At 48.3% G+C, this 20,433-nt stretch overlaps 1 protein-coding gene across 1 annotated transcript in view; it reads left to right on the top strand.

Annotated features, from left to right (window-relative positions):
- Positions 1-20,433, top strand: part of LOC106563430 (serine/threonine-protein kinase PAK 3) — a 73,926-nt gene that overhangs the window by 30,375 nt on the left and 23,118 nt on the right. Inside the window, 5 exon segments of the mRNA XM_045690065.1 lie at positions 655-692; positions 12,718-12,780; positions 14,209-14,358; positions 16,462-16,636; positions 17,171-17,234. Of these exon segments, the coding sequence (XP_045546021.1) occupies positions 655-692; positions 12,718-12,780; positions 14,209-14,358; positions 16,462-16,636; positions 17,171-17,234 (490 nt within the window).

The raw sequence follows: 20,433 nt of genomic DNA, 5'->3' as shown, positions 1-20,433 counted from the left end.
GTCAGTGTGTTGTCATCTTGGTTAGATTTAACTGTCAGTGTGTTGTCATCTTGGTTATATTTAACTGTCAGTGTGTTGTCATCTTGGTTATATTTAACTGTCAGTGTGTTGTCGTCTTGGTTATATTTAACTGTCAGTGTGTTGTCGTCTTGGTTATATTTAACTGTCAGTGTGTTGTCGTCTTGGTTATATTTAACTGTCAGTGTGTTGTCGTCTTGGTTAGATTTAACTGTGAGTGTGTTGTCGTCTTGGTTATATTTAACTGTCAGTGTGTTGTCGTCTTGGTTATATTTAACTGTCAGTGTGTTGTCGTCTTGGTTATATTTAACTGTCAGTGTGTTGTCGTCTTGGTTATATTTAACTGTCAGTGTGTTGTCGTCTTGGTTATATTTAACTGTCAGTGTGTTGTCATCTTGGTTATATTTAACTGTCAGTGTGTTGTCATCTTGGTTATATTTAATTGTTAGTGTGTTGTCATCTTGGTTATATTTAACTGTCAGTGTGTTGTCGTCTTGGTTATATTTAACTGTCAGTGTGTTGTCGTCTTGGTTATATTTAACTGTCAGTGTGTTGTCGTCTTGGTTATATTTAACTGTCAGTGTGTTGTTAATGTAAGAGAATGAGACATCTGGCAATGATTCCTTTCTCTTTCAGACAAGTCAGCACAGGGATACATAGCAGCCAACACTCTGGTAAGTGCTACTTCATTTCAAACATGTTCCTTTCCTCTTAACAACTCATTAGCATTTATTGAAAGATAAACAAATATGAGCGTATACTCTGTGTAGTGCTCTCTCGTCAGCTGTAGTGTGCTCTGGAGTTTTAGTTAGCACTGTAAGCCAGACTGTGTGTTCTCGCTGGGTCCATTAACATGACCTCATATGACTGTCTCAGAGTCTAACCGTCCCTTTTGGAAATCAGCCAAATGACTGTCTCTGGGCTGTGTCGCTGTCAGAGTAATGTTTCATCGGTGGACTGAGAGAGAAGACTCTCAGAGGTCGTGTGCACTCAACTGCATTCAGCCTGTCTGTTGGTACTTTACCTCTGGCTTGGGTGTGAAGAGTCGGCACACAGAGGCCTTTTCTCTATTATGGTTTTGTTATGTCTGGAGATGGCTGGTTTTCCCAGGCGGTGGCGCCGGCCTGTTGACTCCCAGGACTCTGATGGTCCTGATGAAGTCTTGATAGAGCAGGTGACACACCTCTCAATAAGGAGCTGGTTCAGAACCAAGCAGCAGGTACCACACCTCTCAATAAGGAGCTGGTTCAGAACCAGGCAGTAGGTACCACAACTCTCAATAAGGAGCTGGTTCAGAACCAGGCAGTAGGTACCACACCTCTCAATAAAGGAGCTGGTTCAGAACCAGGCAGGAGGTACCACACTTCTCAATAAGGAGCTGGTTCAGAACCAGGCAGTAGGTACCACACCTCTCAATAAAGGAGCTGGTTCAGAACCAGGCAGGAGGTACCACACTTCTCAATAAGGAGCTGGTTCAGAACCAGGCAGTAGGTACCACACCTCTCAATAAGGAGCTGGTTCAGAACCAGGCAGGAGGTACCACACCTCTCAATAAGGAGCTGGTTCAGAACCAGGCAGTAGGTACCACTTCTCTCAATAAGGAGCTGGTTCAGAACCAGGCAGTAGGTACCACACCTCTCAATAAGGAGCTGGTTCAGAACCAGGCAGTAGAAACCACTCCTCTCAATAAGGAGCTGGTTCAGAACCAGGCAGGAGGTACCACAGCTCTCAATAAGGACCTGGTTCAGAACCAGGCAGTAGGTACCACAACTCTCAATAAGGAGCTGGTTCAGAACCAGGCAGTAGGTACCACACCTCTCAATAAGGAGCTGGTTCAGAACCAGGCAGGAGGTACCACACCTCTCAATAAGGAGCTGGTTCAGAACCAGGCAGGAGGTACCACACTTCTCAATAAGGAGCTGGTTCAGAACCAGGCAGGAGGTACCACTCCTCTCAATAAAGAGCTGGTTCAGAACCAGGCAGTAGGTACCACACCTCTCAATAAGGAGCTGGTTCAGAACCAGGCAGGAGGTACCACACCTCTCAATAAGGAGCTGGTTCAGAACCAGGTAGTAGGTACCACACCTCTCAATAAGGAGCTGGTTCAGAACCAGAAAGTAAGTACCACACCTCTCAATAAGGAGCTGGTTCAGAACCAGGCAGTAGGTACCACACCTCTCAATAAGGAGCTGATTCAGAACCAGGCAGGAGGTACCACACCTCTCAATAAGGAGCTGGTTCAGAACCAGGCAGTAGGTACCACTCCTCTCAATAAGGAGCTAGTTCAGAACCAGGCAGTAAGTACCACACCTCTCAATAAGGAGCTGGTTCAGAACCAGGAAGTAGGTACCACACCTCTCAATAAGGAGCTGGTTCAGAACCAGGAAGTAGGTACCACACCTCTCAATAAGGAGCTGGTTAAGAAACAGGCAGTAGGTACCAGTCCTCTCAATAAGGAGCTGGTTCAGAACCAGGAAGTAGGTACCACACCTCTCAATAAGGAGCTGGTTAAGAAACAGGCAGTAGGTACCAGTCCTCTCAATAAGGAGCTGGTTCAGAACCAGGCAGTAGGTACCACACCTCTCAATAAGGAGCTGGTTCAGAACCAGGCAGGAGGTACCACACCTCTCAATAAGGAGCTGGTTCAGAACCAGGTAGTAGGTACCACACCTCTCAATAAGGAGCTGGTTCAGAACCAGAAAGTAAGTACCACACCTCTCAATAAGGAGCTGGTTCAGAACCAGGCAGTAGGTACCACTCCTCTCAATAAGGAGCTAGTTCAGAACCAGGCAGTAAGTACCACACCTCTCAATAAGGAGCTGGTTCAGAACCAGGAAGTAGGTACCACACCTCTCAATAAGGAGCTGGTTCAGAACCAGGAAGTAGGTACCACACCTCTCAATAAGGAGCTGGTTAAGAAACAGGCAGTAGGTACCAGTCCTCTCAATAAGGAGCTGGTTCAGAACCAGGAAGTAGGTACCACACCTCTCAATAAGGAGCTGGTTAAGAAACAGGCAGTAGGTACCAGTCCTCTCAATAAGGAGCTGGTTCAGAACCAGGCAGTAGGTACCACACCTCTCAATAAGGAGCTGGTTCAGAACCAGGCAGGAGGTACCACACCTCTCAATAAGGAGCTGGTTCAGAACCAGGTAGTAGGTACCACACCTCTCAATAAGGAGCTGGTTCAGAACCAGAAAGTAAGTATCACACCTCTCAATAAGGAGCTGGTTCAGAACCAGGCAGTAGGTACCACACCTCTCAATAAGGAGCTGGTTCAGAACCAGGCAGTAGGTACCACTCATCTCAATACGGAGCTGGTTCAGATCCAGGCAGTAGGTACCACACCTCTCAATAAGGAGCTGATTCAGAACCAGGCAGGAGGTACCACACCTCTCAATAAGGAGCTGGTTCAGAACCAGGCAGTAGGTACCACTCCTCTCAATAAGGAGCTGGTTAAGAAACAGGCAGTAGGTACCAGTCCTCTCAATAAGGAGCTGGTTAAGAAACAGGCAGTAGGTACCAGGCCTCTCAATAAGGAGCTGGTTCAGAACCAGGAAGTAGGTACCACACCTCTCAATAAGGAGCTGGTTAAGAAACAGGCAGTAGGTACCAGTCCTCTCAATAAGGAGCTGGTTCAGAACCAGGCAGGAGGTACCACACCTCTCAATAAGGAGCTGGTTCAGAACCAGGCAGTAGGTACCACTCATCTCAATAAGGAGCTGGTTCAGATCCAGGCAGTAGGTACCACACCTCTCAATAAGGAGCTGATTCAGAACCAGGCAGGAGGTACCACACCTCTCAATAAGGAGCTGGTTCAGAACCAAGCAGTAGGTACCACTCCTCTCAATAAGGAGCTGGTTAAGAAACAGGCAGTAGGTACCGGTCCTCTCAATAAGGAGCTGGTTAATAAACAGGCAGTAGGTACCAGTCCTCTCAATAAGGAGCTGGTTAAGAAACAGGCAGTAGGTACCAGTCCTCTCAATAAGGAGCTGGTTAAGAAACAGGCAGTAGGTACCAGTCCTCTCAATAAGGAGCTGGTTAAAAACCAGGCAGTAGGTACCACACCTCTCAATAAGGAGCTGGTTCAGAACCAGGCAGTAGGTACCACTCCTCTCAATAAGGAGCTGGTTCAGAACCAGGCAGTAGGTTCCACACCTCTCAATAAGGACCTGGTTCAGAACCAGGCAGTAGGTACCACACCTCTCAATAAGGAGCTGGTTCAGAACCAGGCAGTAGGTACCACACCTCTCAATAAGGAGCTGGTTCAGAACCAGGTAGTAGGTACCACACCTCTCAATAAGGAGCAGGTTAAGAAACAGGCAGTAGGTACCAGTCCTCTCAATAAGGAGCTGGTTCAGAACCAGGCAGTAGGTACCACACCTCTCAATAAGGAGCTGGTTCAGAACCAGGCAGGAGGTACCACACCTCTCAATAAGGAGCTGGTTCAGAACCTGGTAGTAGGTACCACACCTCTCAATAAGGAGCTGGTTCAGAACCAGAAAGTAAGTACCACACCTCTCAATAAGGAGCTGGTTCAGAACCAGGCAGTAGGTACCACACCTCTCAATAAGGAGCTGGTTCAGAACCAGGCAGTAGGTACCACTCATCTCAATAAGGAGCTGGTTCAGATCCAGGCAGTAGGTACCACACCTCTCAATAAGGAGCTGATTCAGAACCAGGCAGGAGGTACCACACCTCTCAATAAGGAGCTGGTTCAGAACCAGGCAGTAGGTAGCACTCCTCTCAATAATGAGCTGGTTACGAAACAGGCAGTAGGTACCAGTCCTCTCAATAAGGAGCTGGTTAAGAGACAGGCAGTAGGTACCAGTCCTCTCAATAAGGAGCTGGTTAAGAAACAGGCAGTAGGTACCAGTCCTCTCAATGAGGAGCTGGTTAAGAAACAGGCAGTAGGTACCAGTCCTCTCAATAAGGAGCTGGTTAAGAAACAGGCAGTAGGTACCAGTCCTCTCAATAAGGAGCTGGTTAAGAAACAGGCAGTAGTTACCAGTCCTCTCAATAAGGAGCTGGTTCAGAACCAGGCAGGAGGTACCACACCTCTCAATAAGGAGCTGGTTCAGAACCAGGCAGTAGGTACCACACCTCTCAATAAGGAGCTGGTTCAGAACCAGGCAGTAGGTACCACACCTCTCAATAAGGAGCTGGTTCAGAACCAGGCAGTACGTACCACACCTCTCAATAAGGAGCTGGTTCAGAACCAGGCAGTAGGTACCACACCTCTCAATAAGGAGCTGGTTCAGAACCAGGCAGTAGGTACCACTCATCTCAATAAGGAGCTGGTTCAGATCCAGGCAGTAGGTACCACACCTCTCAATAAGGAGCTGATTCAGAACCAGGCAGGAGGTACCACACCTCTCAATAAGGAGCTGGTTCAGATCCAGGCAGGAGCTACCACACCTCTCAATAAGGAGCTGGTTCAGAACCAGGTAGTAGGTACCACACCTCTCAATAAGGAGCTGGTTCAGAACCAGAAAGTAAATACCACACCTCTCAATAAGGAGCTGGTTCAGAACCAGGCAGTAGGTACCACACCTCTCAATAAGGAGCTGGTTCAGAACCAGGCAGTAGGTACCACTCATCTCAATAAGGAGCTGGTTCAGATCCAGGCAGTAGGTACCACACCTCTCAATAAGGAGCTGATTCAGAACCAGGCAGGAGGTACCACACCTCTCAATAAGGAGCTGGTTCAGAACCAGGCAGTAGGTACCACTCCTCTCAATAAGGAGCTGGTTACGAAACAGGCAGTAGGTACCAGTCCTCTCAATAAGGAGCTGGTTAAGAAACAGGCAGTAGGTACCAGTCCTCTAAATAAGGAGCTGGTTAAGAAACAGGCAGTAGGTACCAGTCCTCTCAATGAGGAGCTGGTTAAGAAACAGGCAGTAGGTACCAGTCCTCTCAATAAGGAGCTGGTTAAGAAACAGGCAGTAGGTACCAGTCCTCTCAATAAGGAGCTGGTTAAGAAACAGGCAGTAGGTACCAGTCCTCTCAATAAGGAGCTGGTTCAGAACCAGGCAGGAGGTACCACACCTCTCAATAAGGAGCTGGTTCAGAACCAGGCAGTAGGTACCACACCTCTCAATAAGGAGCTGGTTCAGAACCAGGCAGTAGGTACCACACCTCTCAATAAGGAGCTGGTTCAGAACCAGGCAGTACGTACCACACCTCTCAATAAGGAGCTGGTTCAGAACCAGGCAGTGGGTACCACACCTCTCAATAAGGAGCTGGTTCAGAACCAGGCAGTAGGTACCACTCATCTCAATAAGGAGCTGGTTCAGATCCAGGCAGTAGGTACCACACCTCTCAATAAGGAGATGATTCAGAACCAGGCAGGAGGTACCACACCTCTCAATAAGGAGCTGGTTCAGATCCAGGCAGGAGGTACCACACCTCTCAATAAGGAGCTGGTTCAGAACCAGGTAGTAGGTACCACACCTCTCAATAAGGAGCTGGTTCAGAACCAGAAAGTAAATACCACACCTCTCAATAAGGAGCTGGTTCAGAACCAGGCAGTAGGTACCACTCATCTCAATAAGGAGCTGGTTCAGATCCAGGCAGTAGGTACCACACCTCTCAATAAGGAGCTGATTCAGAACCAGGCAGGAGGTACCACACCTCTCAATAAGGAGCTGGTTCAGAACCAGGCAGTAGGTACCACTCCTCTCAATAAGGAGCTGGTTAAGAAGCAGGCAGTAGGTACCAGTCCTCTCAATAAGGAGCTGGTTAAGAAAAAGGCAGTAGGTACCAGTCCTCTCAATAAGGAGCTGGTTAAGAAACAGGCAGTAGGTACCAGTCCTCTCAATAAGGAGCTGGTTAAGAAACAGGCAGTAGGTACCAGTCCTCTCAATAAGGAGCTGGTTCAGAACCAGGCAGGAGGTGCCACACCTCTCAATAAGGAGCTGGTTCAGAACCAGGCAGTAGGTACCACACCTCTCAATAAGGAGCTGGTTCAGAACCAGGCAGGAGGTACCACACTTCTCAATAAGGAGCTGGTTCAGAACCAGGCAGTAGGTACCACACCTCTCAATAAGGAGCTGGTTCAGAACCAGGCAGTAGGTACCACACCTCTCAATAAGGAGCTGGTTCAGAACCAGGCAGTAGGTACCACACCTCTCAATAAGGAGCTGGTTCAGAACCAGGCAGTACGTACCACACCTCTCAATAAGGAGCTGGTTCAGAACCAGGCAGTAGGTCCCACACCTCTCAATAAGGAGCTGATTCAGAACCAGGCAGGAGGTACCACACCTCTCAATAAGGAGCTGGTTCAGAACCAGGCAGTAGGTACCACTCCTCTCAATAAGGAGCTGGTTAAGAAACAGGCAGTAGGTACCACACCTCTCAATCGGTCAGCACTCTGATAAACTGTATGTATAAAATCTAAGTTTATTTGTTGTTTGAACAGTATACAACAGGTCCTACAACCTCTCTCTCAACAATGCAGTGTTCAAATACTAGATCAGATATCAAAATATAGAATGGATTTTTTAACAAATCTAAGAATAAATACTCACAAGGAGTAAAACACACAAGAATGTACACTATATACAAGGTCGCTACCAGTATCATATCCATGTGCAGGGATACAGTGGTAGGTACCATACTATGGCATTAGGTAAATGTGCAGGGTAACAGTGGTAGGTACCGTACGATGGCATTAAGTCAATGTGCAGGGTAACAGTGGTAGGTACCGTACGATGGCATTAAGTCAATGTGTAGGGATACAGTGGTAGGTACCATACGATGGCATTAAGTCAATGTGCAGGGTAACAGTGGTAGGTACCATACGATGGCATTAAGTCAATGTGTAGGGTAACAGTGGTAGGTACCGTACGATGGCATTAAGTCAATGTGCAGGGTAACAGTGGTAGGTACCGTACGATGGCATTAAGTCAATGTGCAGGGTAACAGTGGTAGGTACCATACGATGGCATTAAGTCAATGTGTAGGGATACGGTGGTAGGTACCATACGATGGCATTAAGTCAATGTGTAGGGATACGGTGGTAGGTACCATACGATGGCATTAAGTCAATGTGTAGAGATACAGTGGTAGGTACCATACGATGGCATTAAGTCAATGTGCAGGGTAACAGTGGTAGGTACCATACGATGGCATTAAGTCAATGTGTAGGGATACGGTGGTAGGTACCGTACGATGGCATTAAGTCAATGTGCAGGGTAACAGTGGTAGGTACCGTACGATGGCATTAAGTCAATGTGCAGGGTAACAGTGGTAGGTACCATACTATGGCATTAAGTCAATGTGTAGGGATACGGTGGTAGGTACCATACGATGTCATTAAGTCAATGTGCAGGGTAACAGTGGTAGGTACCATACAATGGCATTAAGTCAATGTGTAGGGATACTATGGTAGGTACCATACGATGGCATTAAGTCAATGTGTAGGGATACGGTGGTAGGTACCATACGATGGCATTAAGTCAATGTGCAGGGTAACAGTGGTAGGTACCATACTATGGCATTAAGTCAATGTGTAGGGATACGGTGGTAGGTACCATACGATGGCATTAAGTCAATGTGCAGGGTAACAGTGGTAGGTACCATACAATGGCATTAAGTCAATGTGTAGGGATACTATGGTAGGTACCATACGATGGCATTAAGTCAATGTGCAGGGTAACAGTGGTAGGTACCATAATATGGCATTAAGTCAATGTGCAGGGTAACAGTGGTAGGTACCATACGATGGCATTAAGTCAATGTGCAGGGTAACAGTGGTAGGTACCGTACGATGGCATTAAGTCAATGTGCAGGGTAACAGTGGTAGGTACCATACGATGGCATTAAGTCAATGTGCAGGGTAACAGTGGTAGGTACCATACGATGGCATTAAGTCAATGTGTAGGGATACGGTGGTAGGTACCATGCGATGGCATTAAGTCAATGTGCAGGGTAACAGTGGTAGGTACCATACGATGGCATTAAGTCAATGTGTAGGGATACGGTGGTAGGTACCATACGATGGCATTAAGTCAATGTGCAGGGTAACAGTGGTAGGTACCATGCGATGGCATTAAGTCAATGTGCAGGGTAACAGTGGTAGGTACCATACGATGGCATTAAGTCAATGTGCAGGGTAACAGTGGTAGGTACCATACGATGGCATTAAGTCAATGTGTAGGGTAACAGTGGTAGGTACCATACGATGGCATTAAGTCAATGTGTAGGGATACGGTGGTAGGTACCATACGATGGCATTAAGTCAATGTGCAGGGTAACAGTGGTAGGTACCATGCGATGGCATTAAGTCAATGTGCAGGGTAACAGTGGTAGGTACCATACGATGGCATTAAGTCAATGTGCAGGGTAACAGTGGTAGGTACCATACGATGGCATTAAGTCAATGTGCAGGGTAACAGTGGTAGGTACCATACGATGGCATTAAGTCAATGTGCAGGGTAACAGTGGTAGGTACCATACGATGGCATTAAGTCAATGTGTAGGGATACGGTGGTAGGTACCATACGATGGCATTAAGTCAATGTGCAGGGTAACAGTGGTAGGTACCATGCGATGGCATTAAGTCAATGTGCAGGGTAACAGTGGTAGGTACCATACGATGGCATTAAGTCAATGTGCAGGGTAACAGTGGTAGGTACCATACGATGGCATTAAGTCAATGTGCAGGGTAACAGTGGTAGGTACCATACTATGGCATTAAGTCAATGTGTAGGGATACAGTGGTAGGTACCATACTATGGCATTAAGTCAATGTGCAGGGTAACAGTGGTAGGTACCATACGATGGCATTAAGTCAATGTGTAGGGTAACAGTGGTAGGTACCATACGATGGCATTAAGTCAATGTGCAGGGTAACAGTGGTAGGTACCATACGATGGCATTAAGTCAATGTGCAGGGTAACAGTGGTAGGTACCATACGATGGCATTAAGTCAATGTGCAGGGTAACAGTGGTAGGTACCATACGATGGCATTAAGTCAATGTGTAGGGATACGGTGGTAGGTACCATACGATGGCATTAAGTCAATGTGCAGGGTAACAGTGGTAGGTACCATACGATGGCATTAAGTCAATGTGTAGGGATACGGTGGTAGGTACCATACGATGGCATTAAGTCAATGTGCAGGGTAACAGTGGTAGGTACCATACGATGGCATTAAGTCAATGTGTAGGGATACGGTGGTAGGTACCATACGATGGCATTAAGTCAATGTGCAGGGTAACAGTGGTAGGTACCATACTATGGCATTAAGTCAATGTGTAGGGATACGGTGGTAGGTACCATGCGATGGCATTAAGTCAATGTGCAGGGTAACAGTGGTAGGTACCATACGATGGCATTAAGTCAATGTGCAGGGTAACAGTGGTAGGTACCATACGATGGCATTAAGTCAATGTGCAGGGTAACAGTGGTAGGTACCATACGATGGCATTAAGTCAATGTGTAGGGTAACAGTGGTAGGTACCATAATATGGCATTAAGTCAATGTGCAGGGATACGGTGGTAGGTACCATACGATGGCATTAAGTCAATGTGCAGGGTAACAGTGGTAGGTACCATACTATGGCATTAAGTCAATGTGCAGGGTAACAGTGGTAGGTACCATACGATGGCATTAAGTCAATGTGCAGGGTAACAGTGGTAGGTACCATACGATGGCATTAAGTCAATGTGCAGGGTAACAGTGGTAGGTACCATACGATGGCATTAAGTCAATGTGCAGGGTAACAGTGGTAGGTACCATACAATGGCATTAAGTCAATGTGCAGGGTAACAGTGGTAGGTACCATACGATGGCATTAAGTCAATGTGCAGGGTAACAGTGGTAGGTACCATACGATGGCATTAAGTCAATGTGCAGGGTAACAGTGGTAGGTACCATACGATGGCATTAAGTCAATGTGCAGGGTAACAGTGGTAGGTACCATACTATGGCATTAAGTCAATGTGTAGGGTAACAGTGGTAGGTACCATAATATGGCATTAAGTCAATGTGCAGGGTAACAGTGGTAGGTACCATAATATGGCATTAGGTAAATGTGCAGGGTAACAGTGGTAGGTACCATACGATGGCATTAAGTCAATGTGCAGGGTAACAGTGGTAGGTACCATAATATGGCATTAAGTCAATGTGTAGGGTAACAGTGGTAGGTACCATAATATGGCATTAGGTAAATGTGCAGGGTAACAGTGGTAGGTACCATACGATGGCATTAAGTCAATGTGTAGGGTAACAGTGGTAGGTACCATACGATGGCATTAAGTCAGTTTGCAGAAACAAAATGTTCTGCCACTAATATCACGCTAGTGATCACCTTGTCATCTCTACGTCAGAAGCTAGGGCTGGTCATCAGCAGGAGGTCCGCAAAACATCATTTGTGTCTCTTCACCCATGAAAATCTCTCCTCATTTGATATGTGATGATCCATTCATCTGTAGTCTTCCCCTGTCCTCTACTCTCCCCCATCTCTCTGTAGTGGGCCCCTGTCCTCTACTCTCCCCATTTCTCTGTAGTGGTCCCCTGTCCTCTACTCTCCCCATCTCTCTGTAGTGGTCCCCTGTCCTCTACTCTCCCCATCTCTCTGTAGTGGTCCCCTGTCCTCTACTCTCCCCCATCTCTCTGTAGTGGTCCCCTGTCCTCTACTCTCCCCATCTCTCTGTAGTCGTCCCCTGTCCTCTAATCTCCTCCATCCCTCTGTAGTGGTCCCCTGTCCTCTACTCTCCCCATCTCTCTGTAGTGGTCCCCTGTCCTCTACTCTCCCCATCTCTCTGTAGTGGTCCCCTGTCCTCTACTCTCCCCATCTCTCTGTAGTGGTCCCCTGTCCTCTACTCTCCCCATCTCTCTGTAGTGGTCCCCTGTCCTCTACTCTCCCCATCTCTCTGTAGTGGTCCCCTGTCCTCTACTCTCCCCATCTCTCTGTAGTGGTCCCCTGTCCTCTACTCTCCCCCATCTCTCTGTAGTGGTCCCCTGTCCTCTACTCTCCCCCATCTCTCTGTAGTGGTCCCCTGTCCTCTACTCTCCCCATCTCTCTGTAGTGGTCCCCTGTCCTCTACTCTCCCCCATCTCTCTGTAGTGGTCCCCTGTCCTCTACTCTCCCCACCTCTCTGTAGTCGTCCCCTGTCCTCTACTCTCCCCATCTCTCTGTAGTCGTCCCCTGTCCTCTACTCTCCCCATCTCTCTGTAGTGGTCCCCTGTCCTCTACTCTCCCCATGTCTCTGTAGTGGTCCCCTGTCCTCTTCTCTCCTCCATCCCTCTGTAGTGGTCCCCTGTCCTCTACTCTCCCCATCTCTCTGTAGTGGTCCCCTGTCCTCTACTCTCCCCATCTCTCTGTAGTGGTCCCCTGTCCTCTACTCTCCCCATCTCTCTGTAGTGGTCCCCTGTCCTCTACTCTCCCCATCTCTCTGTAGTGGTCCCCTGTCCTCTACTCTCCCCATCTCTCTGTAGTGGGCCCCTGTCCTCTACTCTCCCCATCTCTCTGTAGTCGTCCCCTGTCCTCTACTCTCCCCATCTCTCTGTAGTGGTCCCCTGTCCTCTACTCTCCCCATCTCTCTGTAGTGGTCCCCTGTCCTCTACTCTCCTCCATCCCTCTGTAGTGGTCCCCTGTCCTCTGCTCTCCCCCATCCCTCTATAGTCCATTGCTCTGTAATGTTGTGTGGGTCTGTGTTCAGTAAATCCTCCCATTTTCAACCTTCACATTCAGAACCGACTGCTGTCGTCTGGGCCTCCTGTCAGCCTTAGAACCTGCAGTGCATTATTTGACAAGGTAACTCCTACATATTCCTTTCCACATACCTCTACATTGGCTGAACACTAAATGGAACCATTTTGAACTCTTAATGTTGTTGATGCTGGGTATGCCCAGATATGCAGGCTCTATTGGATCGACATGAATGTTTGAGATATTAGAGAACGCTTCACTCTCTTTTAAGTGTAATGGCTTCTCTATTTCACCTCTTGTTGTAAGCAGTTCCTTAAACAATTCCAAATGGCCCCTGCTTAAAACTGTCAGGGCAGGGCGCATGCCTAAGAGGGCTATTATGATCTTCAAGATCCTGCATGTCTGAACACGTGTTCTTCACTCCCTTCCCCACAGAGCCAGTATGTCCCTGCTTTAGATCTGACCGCATGGCCCAGTAGAACCATGCTTGCTTACACTGCTCATCATTAGCCAGGTAGCCTCTCATCTCCACTGCCTTCTTCGGCTCTGTCTGCGCTGTGAATCTGGGTCTGTCTTCAGAACACTGACCCCTATTATCCCTCATGGTACCGCTTAAACCAAATCAACTTCCACTGCTAAGCAAAGAGCTGCTGGCTTGGCACCAATAGCCCGCAGCTAATCACCACTACTGCTATGCTGTGCTGCTTTGGATATGTTTTACCATCTACGTTACATATTTAGGCTAGGGATGGAGGAAATCTATCCCACTGTACAGTCCAAGTGGTCACCCAGATGGTGGTGTTTATGATGGAGTACAGGAGAGAGTGACGGGCTTTGCATAGCACTCTGATCCACCATAAGAATGGGTGTGTGACTTACTGTATTGTACGGCTGCTTTTAGTGGCTATGGTTGGAGTTGGTGTGTTGGGTCAGGAGTTGGTTTGCTTGTTTGGCTCTCCAGGTCCAACTGTGTGCTGTATAATGCTGTTCTATGAGCTGTCACTGAAACACATCACGACAGAGAATGTTAGCCACGTTCTAGCTGGTTTTCTCACAGCTGTCATGGATCTATACCTCAGCCCATATGATCAGAAGCCATTCTAGTTCTGGAGCTTTCTTGTCCAAGGCCCGTATCCACAAAGGCTCTCAAAGTAGCAGTGCTGATCTAGGGTCAATTTTTCCTTTTAGATAATAATAAATCATATTATATGGACAGATCTTAGATTTGTGGATAAGGGCCCAGGTTTAATCAAGTGGATCATGTTGGATAACTAGATTCCTGATTACACTGTGGAATAAATAGAATATTTATGTTATACCCTATCTTATTTCACAGCTGAGCACCCTGATGTAATGGTATGGTCTTAGGAGGTGTCTATTGTCAGCATGGACGTGCCTTATTACATGGAACATTAGGAGTCCCTGGACAAACCATTTACAGTAATGCAGGTGACGCAGCTGTCCCAGTGTTTCAGATTGGCACAGTCCAATGTACTACAGACCTCCTCACTGACACCTTGTTTTACACCTCAGGATGCAAAGACATCCACAGAGCCCCCTATAGCACCCCCTGTGTCAGAGGAGGAGGAGGAGGAGGAAGAGGAGGAAGAGGAGGAGGAGGATGACGATGATGACGACGAGCTGCCACCCGTCATCGCACCTCGACCTGAGCACACTAAATCTGTGAGTCACCCTGAGGTTATGAACAATGACTTAACACAATGTTACAGATCTAAGACTTAAGAAGGCTTACAGTCTAATCACCTCAATAACTCAACTCAGTACAAAGTTGTACAGTATGCTTGTTGTCCTGCCCCTCTCTGACTGTGTCCTGCTCCTCTCTGACTGTGACTGTCCTGCTCCTCTCTGACTGTGACTGTGTCCTGCTCCTCTGTGACTGTGACTGTGTCCTGCTCCTCTCTGACTGTGACTGTGCCCTGCTCCGCTCTGATTGTGACTGTGTCCTGCTCCTTTCTGACTGTGACTGTGTCCTGCTCCTCTCTGACTGTGTCCTGAACCTCTCTGACTGTGACTGTGCCCTGCTTCTCTCTGATTGTGACTGTGTCCTGCTCCTCTCTGACTGTGCCCTGCTCCTCTCTGACTGTGACTGTGCCCTGCTCCTCTCTGACTGTGACTGTGCCCTGCTCCTCTCTGACTGTGACTGTGTCCTGTTCCTCTCTGACTGTGTCCTGCTCCTCTCTGACTGTGACTGTCCTGCTCCTCTCTGACTGTGTCCTGCTCCTCTCTGACTGTGTCTGTGTGCTGCTCCTCTCTGACTGTGACTGTCCTGCTCCTCTCTGACTGTGACTGTGTCCTGCTCCTCTCTGACTGTGACTGTGTCCTGCTCCTCTCTGACTGTGACTGTGTCCTGCTCCTCTCTGACTGTGACTGTGCCCTGCTCCTCTCTGATTGTGACTGTGTCCTGCTTCTCTCTGACTGTGACTGTGTCCTGCTCCTCTCTGACTGTGTCCTGCTCCTCTCTGACTGTGTCCTGAACCTCTCTGACTGTGACTGTGCCCTGCTCCTCTCTGATTGTGACTGTGTCCTGCTCCTCTCTGACTGTGTCCTGTTCCTCTCTGACTGTGTCCTGCTCCTCTCTGACTGTGTCCTGAACCTCTCTGACTGTGACTGTGCCCTGCTCCTCTCTGATTGTGACTGTGTCCTGCTCCTCTCTGACTGTGTCCTGCTCCTCTCTGACTGTGTCCTGCTCCTCTCTGACTGTGTCCTGCTCCTCTCTGACTGTGTCCTGCTCCTCTCTGACTGTGTCATGAACCTCTCTGACTGTGACTGTGCCCTGCTCCTCTCTGATTGTGACTGTGTCCTGCTCCTCTCTGACTGTGTCCTGAACCTCTCTGACTGTGTCCTGAACCTCTCTGACTGTGACTGTGCCCTGCTCCTCTCTGATTGTGACTGTGTCCTGCTCCTCTCTGACTGTGCCCTGCTCCTCTCTGACTGTGACTGTGCCCTGCTCCTCTCTGACTGTGACTGTGCCCTGCTCCTCTCTGACTGTGACTGTGTCCTGTTCCTCTCTGACTGTGTCCTGCTCCTCTCTGACTGTGACTGTCCTGCTCCTCTCTGACTGTGTCCTGCTCCTCTCTGACTGTGTCTGTGTCCTGCTCCTCTCTGACTGTGACTGTCCTGCTCCTCTCTGACTGTGACTGTGTCCTGCTCCTCTCTGACTGTGACTGTGTCCTGCTCCTCTCTGACTGTGACTGTGTCCTGCTCCTCTCTGACTGTGACTGTGCCCTGCTCCTCTCTGATTGTGACTGTGTCCTGCTTCTCTCTGACTGTGACTGTGTCCTGCTCCTCTCTGACTGTGTCCTGCTCCTCTCTGACTGTGTCCTGCTCCTCTCTGACTGTGTCCTGAACCTCTCTGACTGTGACTGTGCCCTGCTCCTCTCTGATTGTGACTGTGTCCTGCTCCTCTCTGACTGTGTCCTGCTCCTCTCTGACTGTGTCCTGCTCCTCTCTGACTGTGTCCTGAACCTCTCTGACTGTGACTGTGCCCTGCTCCTCTCTGATTGTGACTGTGTCCTGCTCCTCTCTGACTGTGTCCTGCTCCTCTCTGACTGTGTCCTGCTCCTCTCTGACTGTGTCCTGCTCCTCTCTGACTGTGTCCTGCTCCTCTCTGACTGTGTCATGAACCTCTCTGACTGTGACTGTGCCCTGCTCCTCTCTGATTGTGACTGTGTCCTGCTCCTCTCTGACTGTGTCCTGAACCTCTCTGACTGTGACTGTGCCCTGCTCCTCTCTGATTGTGACTGTGTCCTGCGCCTCTCCTGACAGATCTACACCCGCTCTGTCATCGAGCCCTTGGCGCCTCCCACCCCTGTGAAGGAGGCCACAACCCCACCGGAGTCCCAGGTACAGCCGGAGAACACGTCCAGCACTCTGTACCGCCACACCGATCGGCAGAGGAAGAAGTCCAAGATGACAGACGAGGAGATTCTGGAGCGACTGAGTATGTTGTCTCTCTGTGGATCTATGGAGCATGGAGAGTCCCATAGAGATTGTGCTGTGACTGTACTGTGATGTGTCCAGGCCTTTCAGCTCTAAACCCATCCTACCGCAGTGATTAGTGTGGGCTGCTCAGTAAGCCACAGATTACAGCCTTAGGACGGCCAAGCGCCCCTCTATAGTCAGAGTACTGCTCTCTCTGCAGTGTCCTCTCTGCAGTGTCCTCTCTGCAGTGTCTGCATGTGCCCCTGTCCAAAAAATCAGCAGTGCTCTACTGTGCAGGACAACCTCCCAGCATGCAGCAGTGTATTTGGCTTCAGTACGAGGCCCCACAGCAGGCGACATCCCTGAATAGCGTGGGCAGAGGAGCGTGTGTGTAATGCAGGGTTGCCCTCTCCATGGCCGTGCTGTGTGTGTGTGTGTGTGTGTGTGTGTGTGTGTGTGTGTGTGTGTGTGTGTGTGTGTGTGTGTGTGTGTGTGTGTGCCTCAGTCTGACCTAGAGACACTCTCCACTAATCACCTCTCTCTGTCTTCCCAGGGAGCATTGTGAGTGTGGGGGACCCCAAAAAGAAGTACACACGCTTTGAGAAAATAGGACAAGGGTAAGTCCACTTTCAATCCAAATCCACTAGCTACTTACTGCCTCTTATTGGAACAAAGTAGTCTTTGGTAGTCAGCCCAACTGAGAGAAAGAAAGACAACGCCTCACTCAGGAGTGACCAGAGATGAGAAAAAGAAAGAGGTTTTAGGGTCTGAGAGAGAAGTAGAAAGGAACTTTATTCAGACATGGCTGCGGGCCAGATGAGCTCAGCCTGCTCTCTCTCTGATTCTCTCTCTCACTCTTTCTCCCTCCTTCTCTCTCTCTCTGATTCTCTCTCTCACTCTTTCTCCCTTTTCTCTCTCTCTCTCTCTCTCTCTGATTCTCTCTCTCACTCTTTCTCCCTCCTCTCTCTCTCTCTCTCTCTCTCTCTCTGGGCGAGCTGGGGTGAGCTTAGCCCTGACATCACCACTCCCTCCACCTCAGACCTGAACACAACAACAGCAGTAGCCAGCTTCCTCCAGCACTGTCTGCTTAACACACTACTAAGGGCTCCCCTGATCAATGTGGGTGGTAACGACAGACAAAATGCACACACTGTCTATAAATGAAAACAGCTGTGCACAAGGATATGAACACTAAACTGTGGTTTCTCACAGACCTCTCTGATTAAAACCACAGGGAAATGTTACCTGAGGATGAGAGCAGTTAACAAATCCTGAGCTCAGTGGCCTTAGCCACCTCACACTCCATCACCTCTGGAGATCACATGAGAAGCTTCCTGATGAGTCAATGATCAGTGTGGATTGGTTCCACAGCTACCTAACAACAGGGCATTACCTTGCTGGCTGCAGCGCATCAGTGGCTGGCTCGGGATACGCTGCAGAAACACTCATTCATTATTCATACACACTCACAATACAATACAATGGTGTAGCCTGACAGTCTCAGGGAGGGACAATAAAGAAGAGAGAGGGCAAGGAGAACAGAGTGAGAGACGTGAGAGAGATGTGTGACTTGACTAAATCTCTAGAGTGTGACTTGTAAAATGAGTCTTCCACTTCATTCTGTATAAGGTCAATCTGTGAGACCTCATTATCGAAATGAAGCCATTCTGCTGCAGCAAAACAGACTGTAGTCAAAAAGACTTCTGGGGTGTTATGAGACTGGGAAGGTTTAGTGATGGATACAAGGAAGGCATGGGCTACTGGTAAAGTTAATGCAGTGGAAACTAGGCTAAAGGTCAGGGTGTGGAACCAAACAGTAAACCAGACTCCTGGCAGGGGACTTCCCCATGGGTCTGTGTTATATTCCTGGTTACAGCATTCCCCATGGGTCTGTGTTATATTCCTGGTTACAGCATTCCCCATGGGTCTGTGTTATATTCCTGGTTACAGCATTCCCCATGGGTCTGTGTTATATTCCTGGTTACAGCATTCCCCATGGGTCTGTGTTATATTCCTGGTTACAGCATTCCCCATGGGTCTGTGTTATATTCCTGGTTACAGCATTCCCCATGGGTCTGTGTTATATTCCTGGTTACAGCATTTCCCATGGGTCTGTGTTATATTCCTGGTTACAGCATTCCCCATGGGTCTGTGTTATATTCCTGGTTACAGCATTTCCCATGGGTCTGTGTTATATTCCTGGTTACAGCATTCCCCATGGGTCTGTGTTATATTCCTGGTTACAGCATTCCCCATGGGTCTGTGTTATATTCCTGGTTACAGCATTCCCCATGGGTCTGTGTTATATTCCTGGTTACAGCATTTCCCATGGGTCTGTGTTATATTCCTGGTTACATCACTCCCCATGGGTCTGTGTTATATTCCTGGTTACAGCATTCCCCATGGGTCTGTGTTATATTCCTGGTTACAGCATTCCCCATGGGTCTGTGTTATATTCCTGGTTACAGCATTCCCCATGGGTCTGTGTTATATTCCTGGTTACAGCATTCCCCATGGGTCTGTGTTATATTCCTGGTTACAGCATTCCCCATGGGTCTGTGTTATATTCCTGGTTACAGCATTCCCCATGGGTCTGTGTTATATTCCTGGTTACAGCATTCCCCATGGGTCTGTGTTATATTCCTGGTTACAGCATTCACCATGGGTCTGTGTTATATTCCTGGTTACAGCATTCCCCATGGGTCTGTGTTATATTCCTGGTTACAGCATTCCCCATGGGTCTGTGTTATATTCCTGGTTACAGCATTCCCCATGGGTCTGTGTTATATTCCTGGTTACAGCATTCCCCATGGGTCTGTGTTATATTCCTGGTTACAATATTCCCCATGGGTCTGTGTTATATTCCTGGTTACAGCATTCCCCATGGGTCTGTGTTATATTCCTGGTTACAGCATTCCCCATGGGTCTGTGTTATATTCCTGGTTACAGCATTCCCCATGGGTCTGTGTTATATTCCTGGTTACAGCATTCACCATGGGTCTGTGTTATATTCCTGGTTACAGCATTCCCCATGGGTCTGTGTTATATTCCTGGTTACAGCATTCCCCATGGGTCTGTGTTATATTCCTGGTTACAGCATTCCCCATGGGTCTGTGTTATATTCCTGGTTACAGCATTCCCCATGGGTCTGTGTTATATTCCTGGTTACAGCATTCCCCATGGGTCTGTGTTATATTCCTGGTTACAGCATTCCCCATGGGTCTGTGTTATATTCCTGGTTACAGCATTCCCCATGGGTCTGTGTTATATTCCTGGTTACAGCATTCCCCATGGGTCTGTGTTATATTCCTGGTTACAGCATTCCCCATGGGTCTGTGTTATATTCCTGGTTACAGCATTCCCCATGGGTCTGTGTTATATTCCTGGTTACAGCATTCCCCATGGGTCTGTGTTATATTCCTGGTTACAGCATTCCCCATGGGTCTGTGTTATATTCCTGGTTACAGCATTCCCCATGGGTCTGTGTTATATTCCTGGTTACAGCATTCCCCATGGGTCTGTGTTATATTCCTGGTTACAGCATTCCCCATGGGTCTGTGTTATATTCCTGGTTACAGCATTCCCCATGGGTCTGTGTTATATTCCTGGTTACAGCATTCCCCATGGGTCTGTGTTATATTCCTGGTTACAGCATTCCCCATGGGTCTGTGTTATATTCCTGGTTACAGCATTCCCCATGGGTCTGTGTTATATTCCTGGTTACAGCATTTCCCATGGGTCTGTGTTATATTCCTGGTTACAGCACTCCCCATGGGTCTGTGTTATATTCCTGGTTACAGCATTCACCATGGGTCT

This window comes from Salmo salar, chromosome ssa11, assembly GCF_905237065.1.
Source record: "Salmo salar chromosome ssa11, Ssal_v3.1, whole genome shotgun sequence".
Lineage (NCBI taxonomy): Eukaryota > Metazoa > Chordata > Actinopteri > Salmoniformes > Salmonidae > Salmo > Salmo salar.
This window is presented reverse-complemented; position numbering and strand designations above follow the sequence as displayed.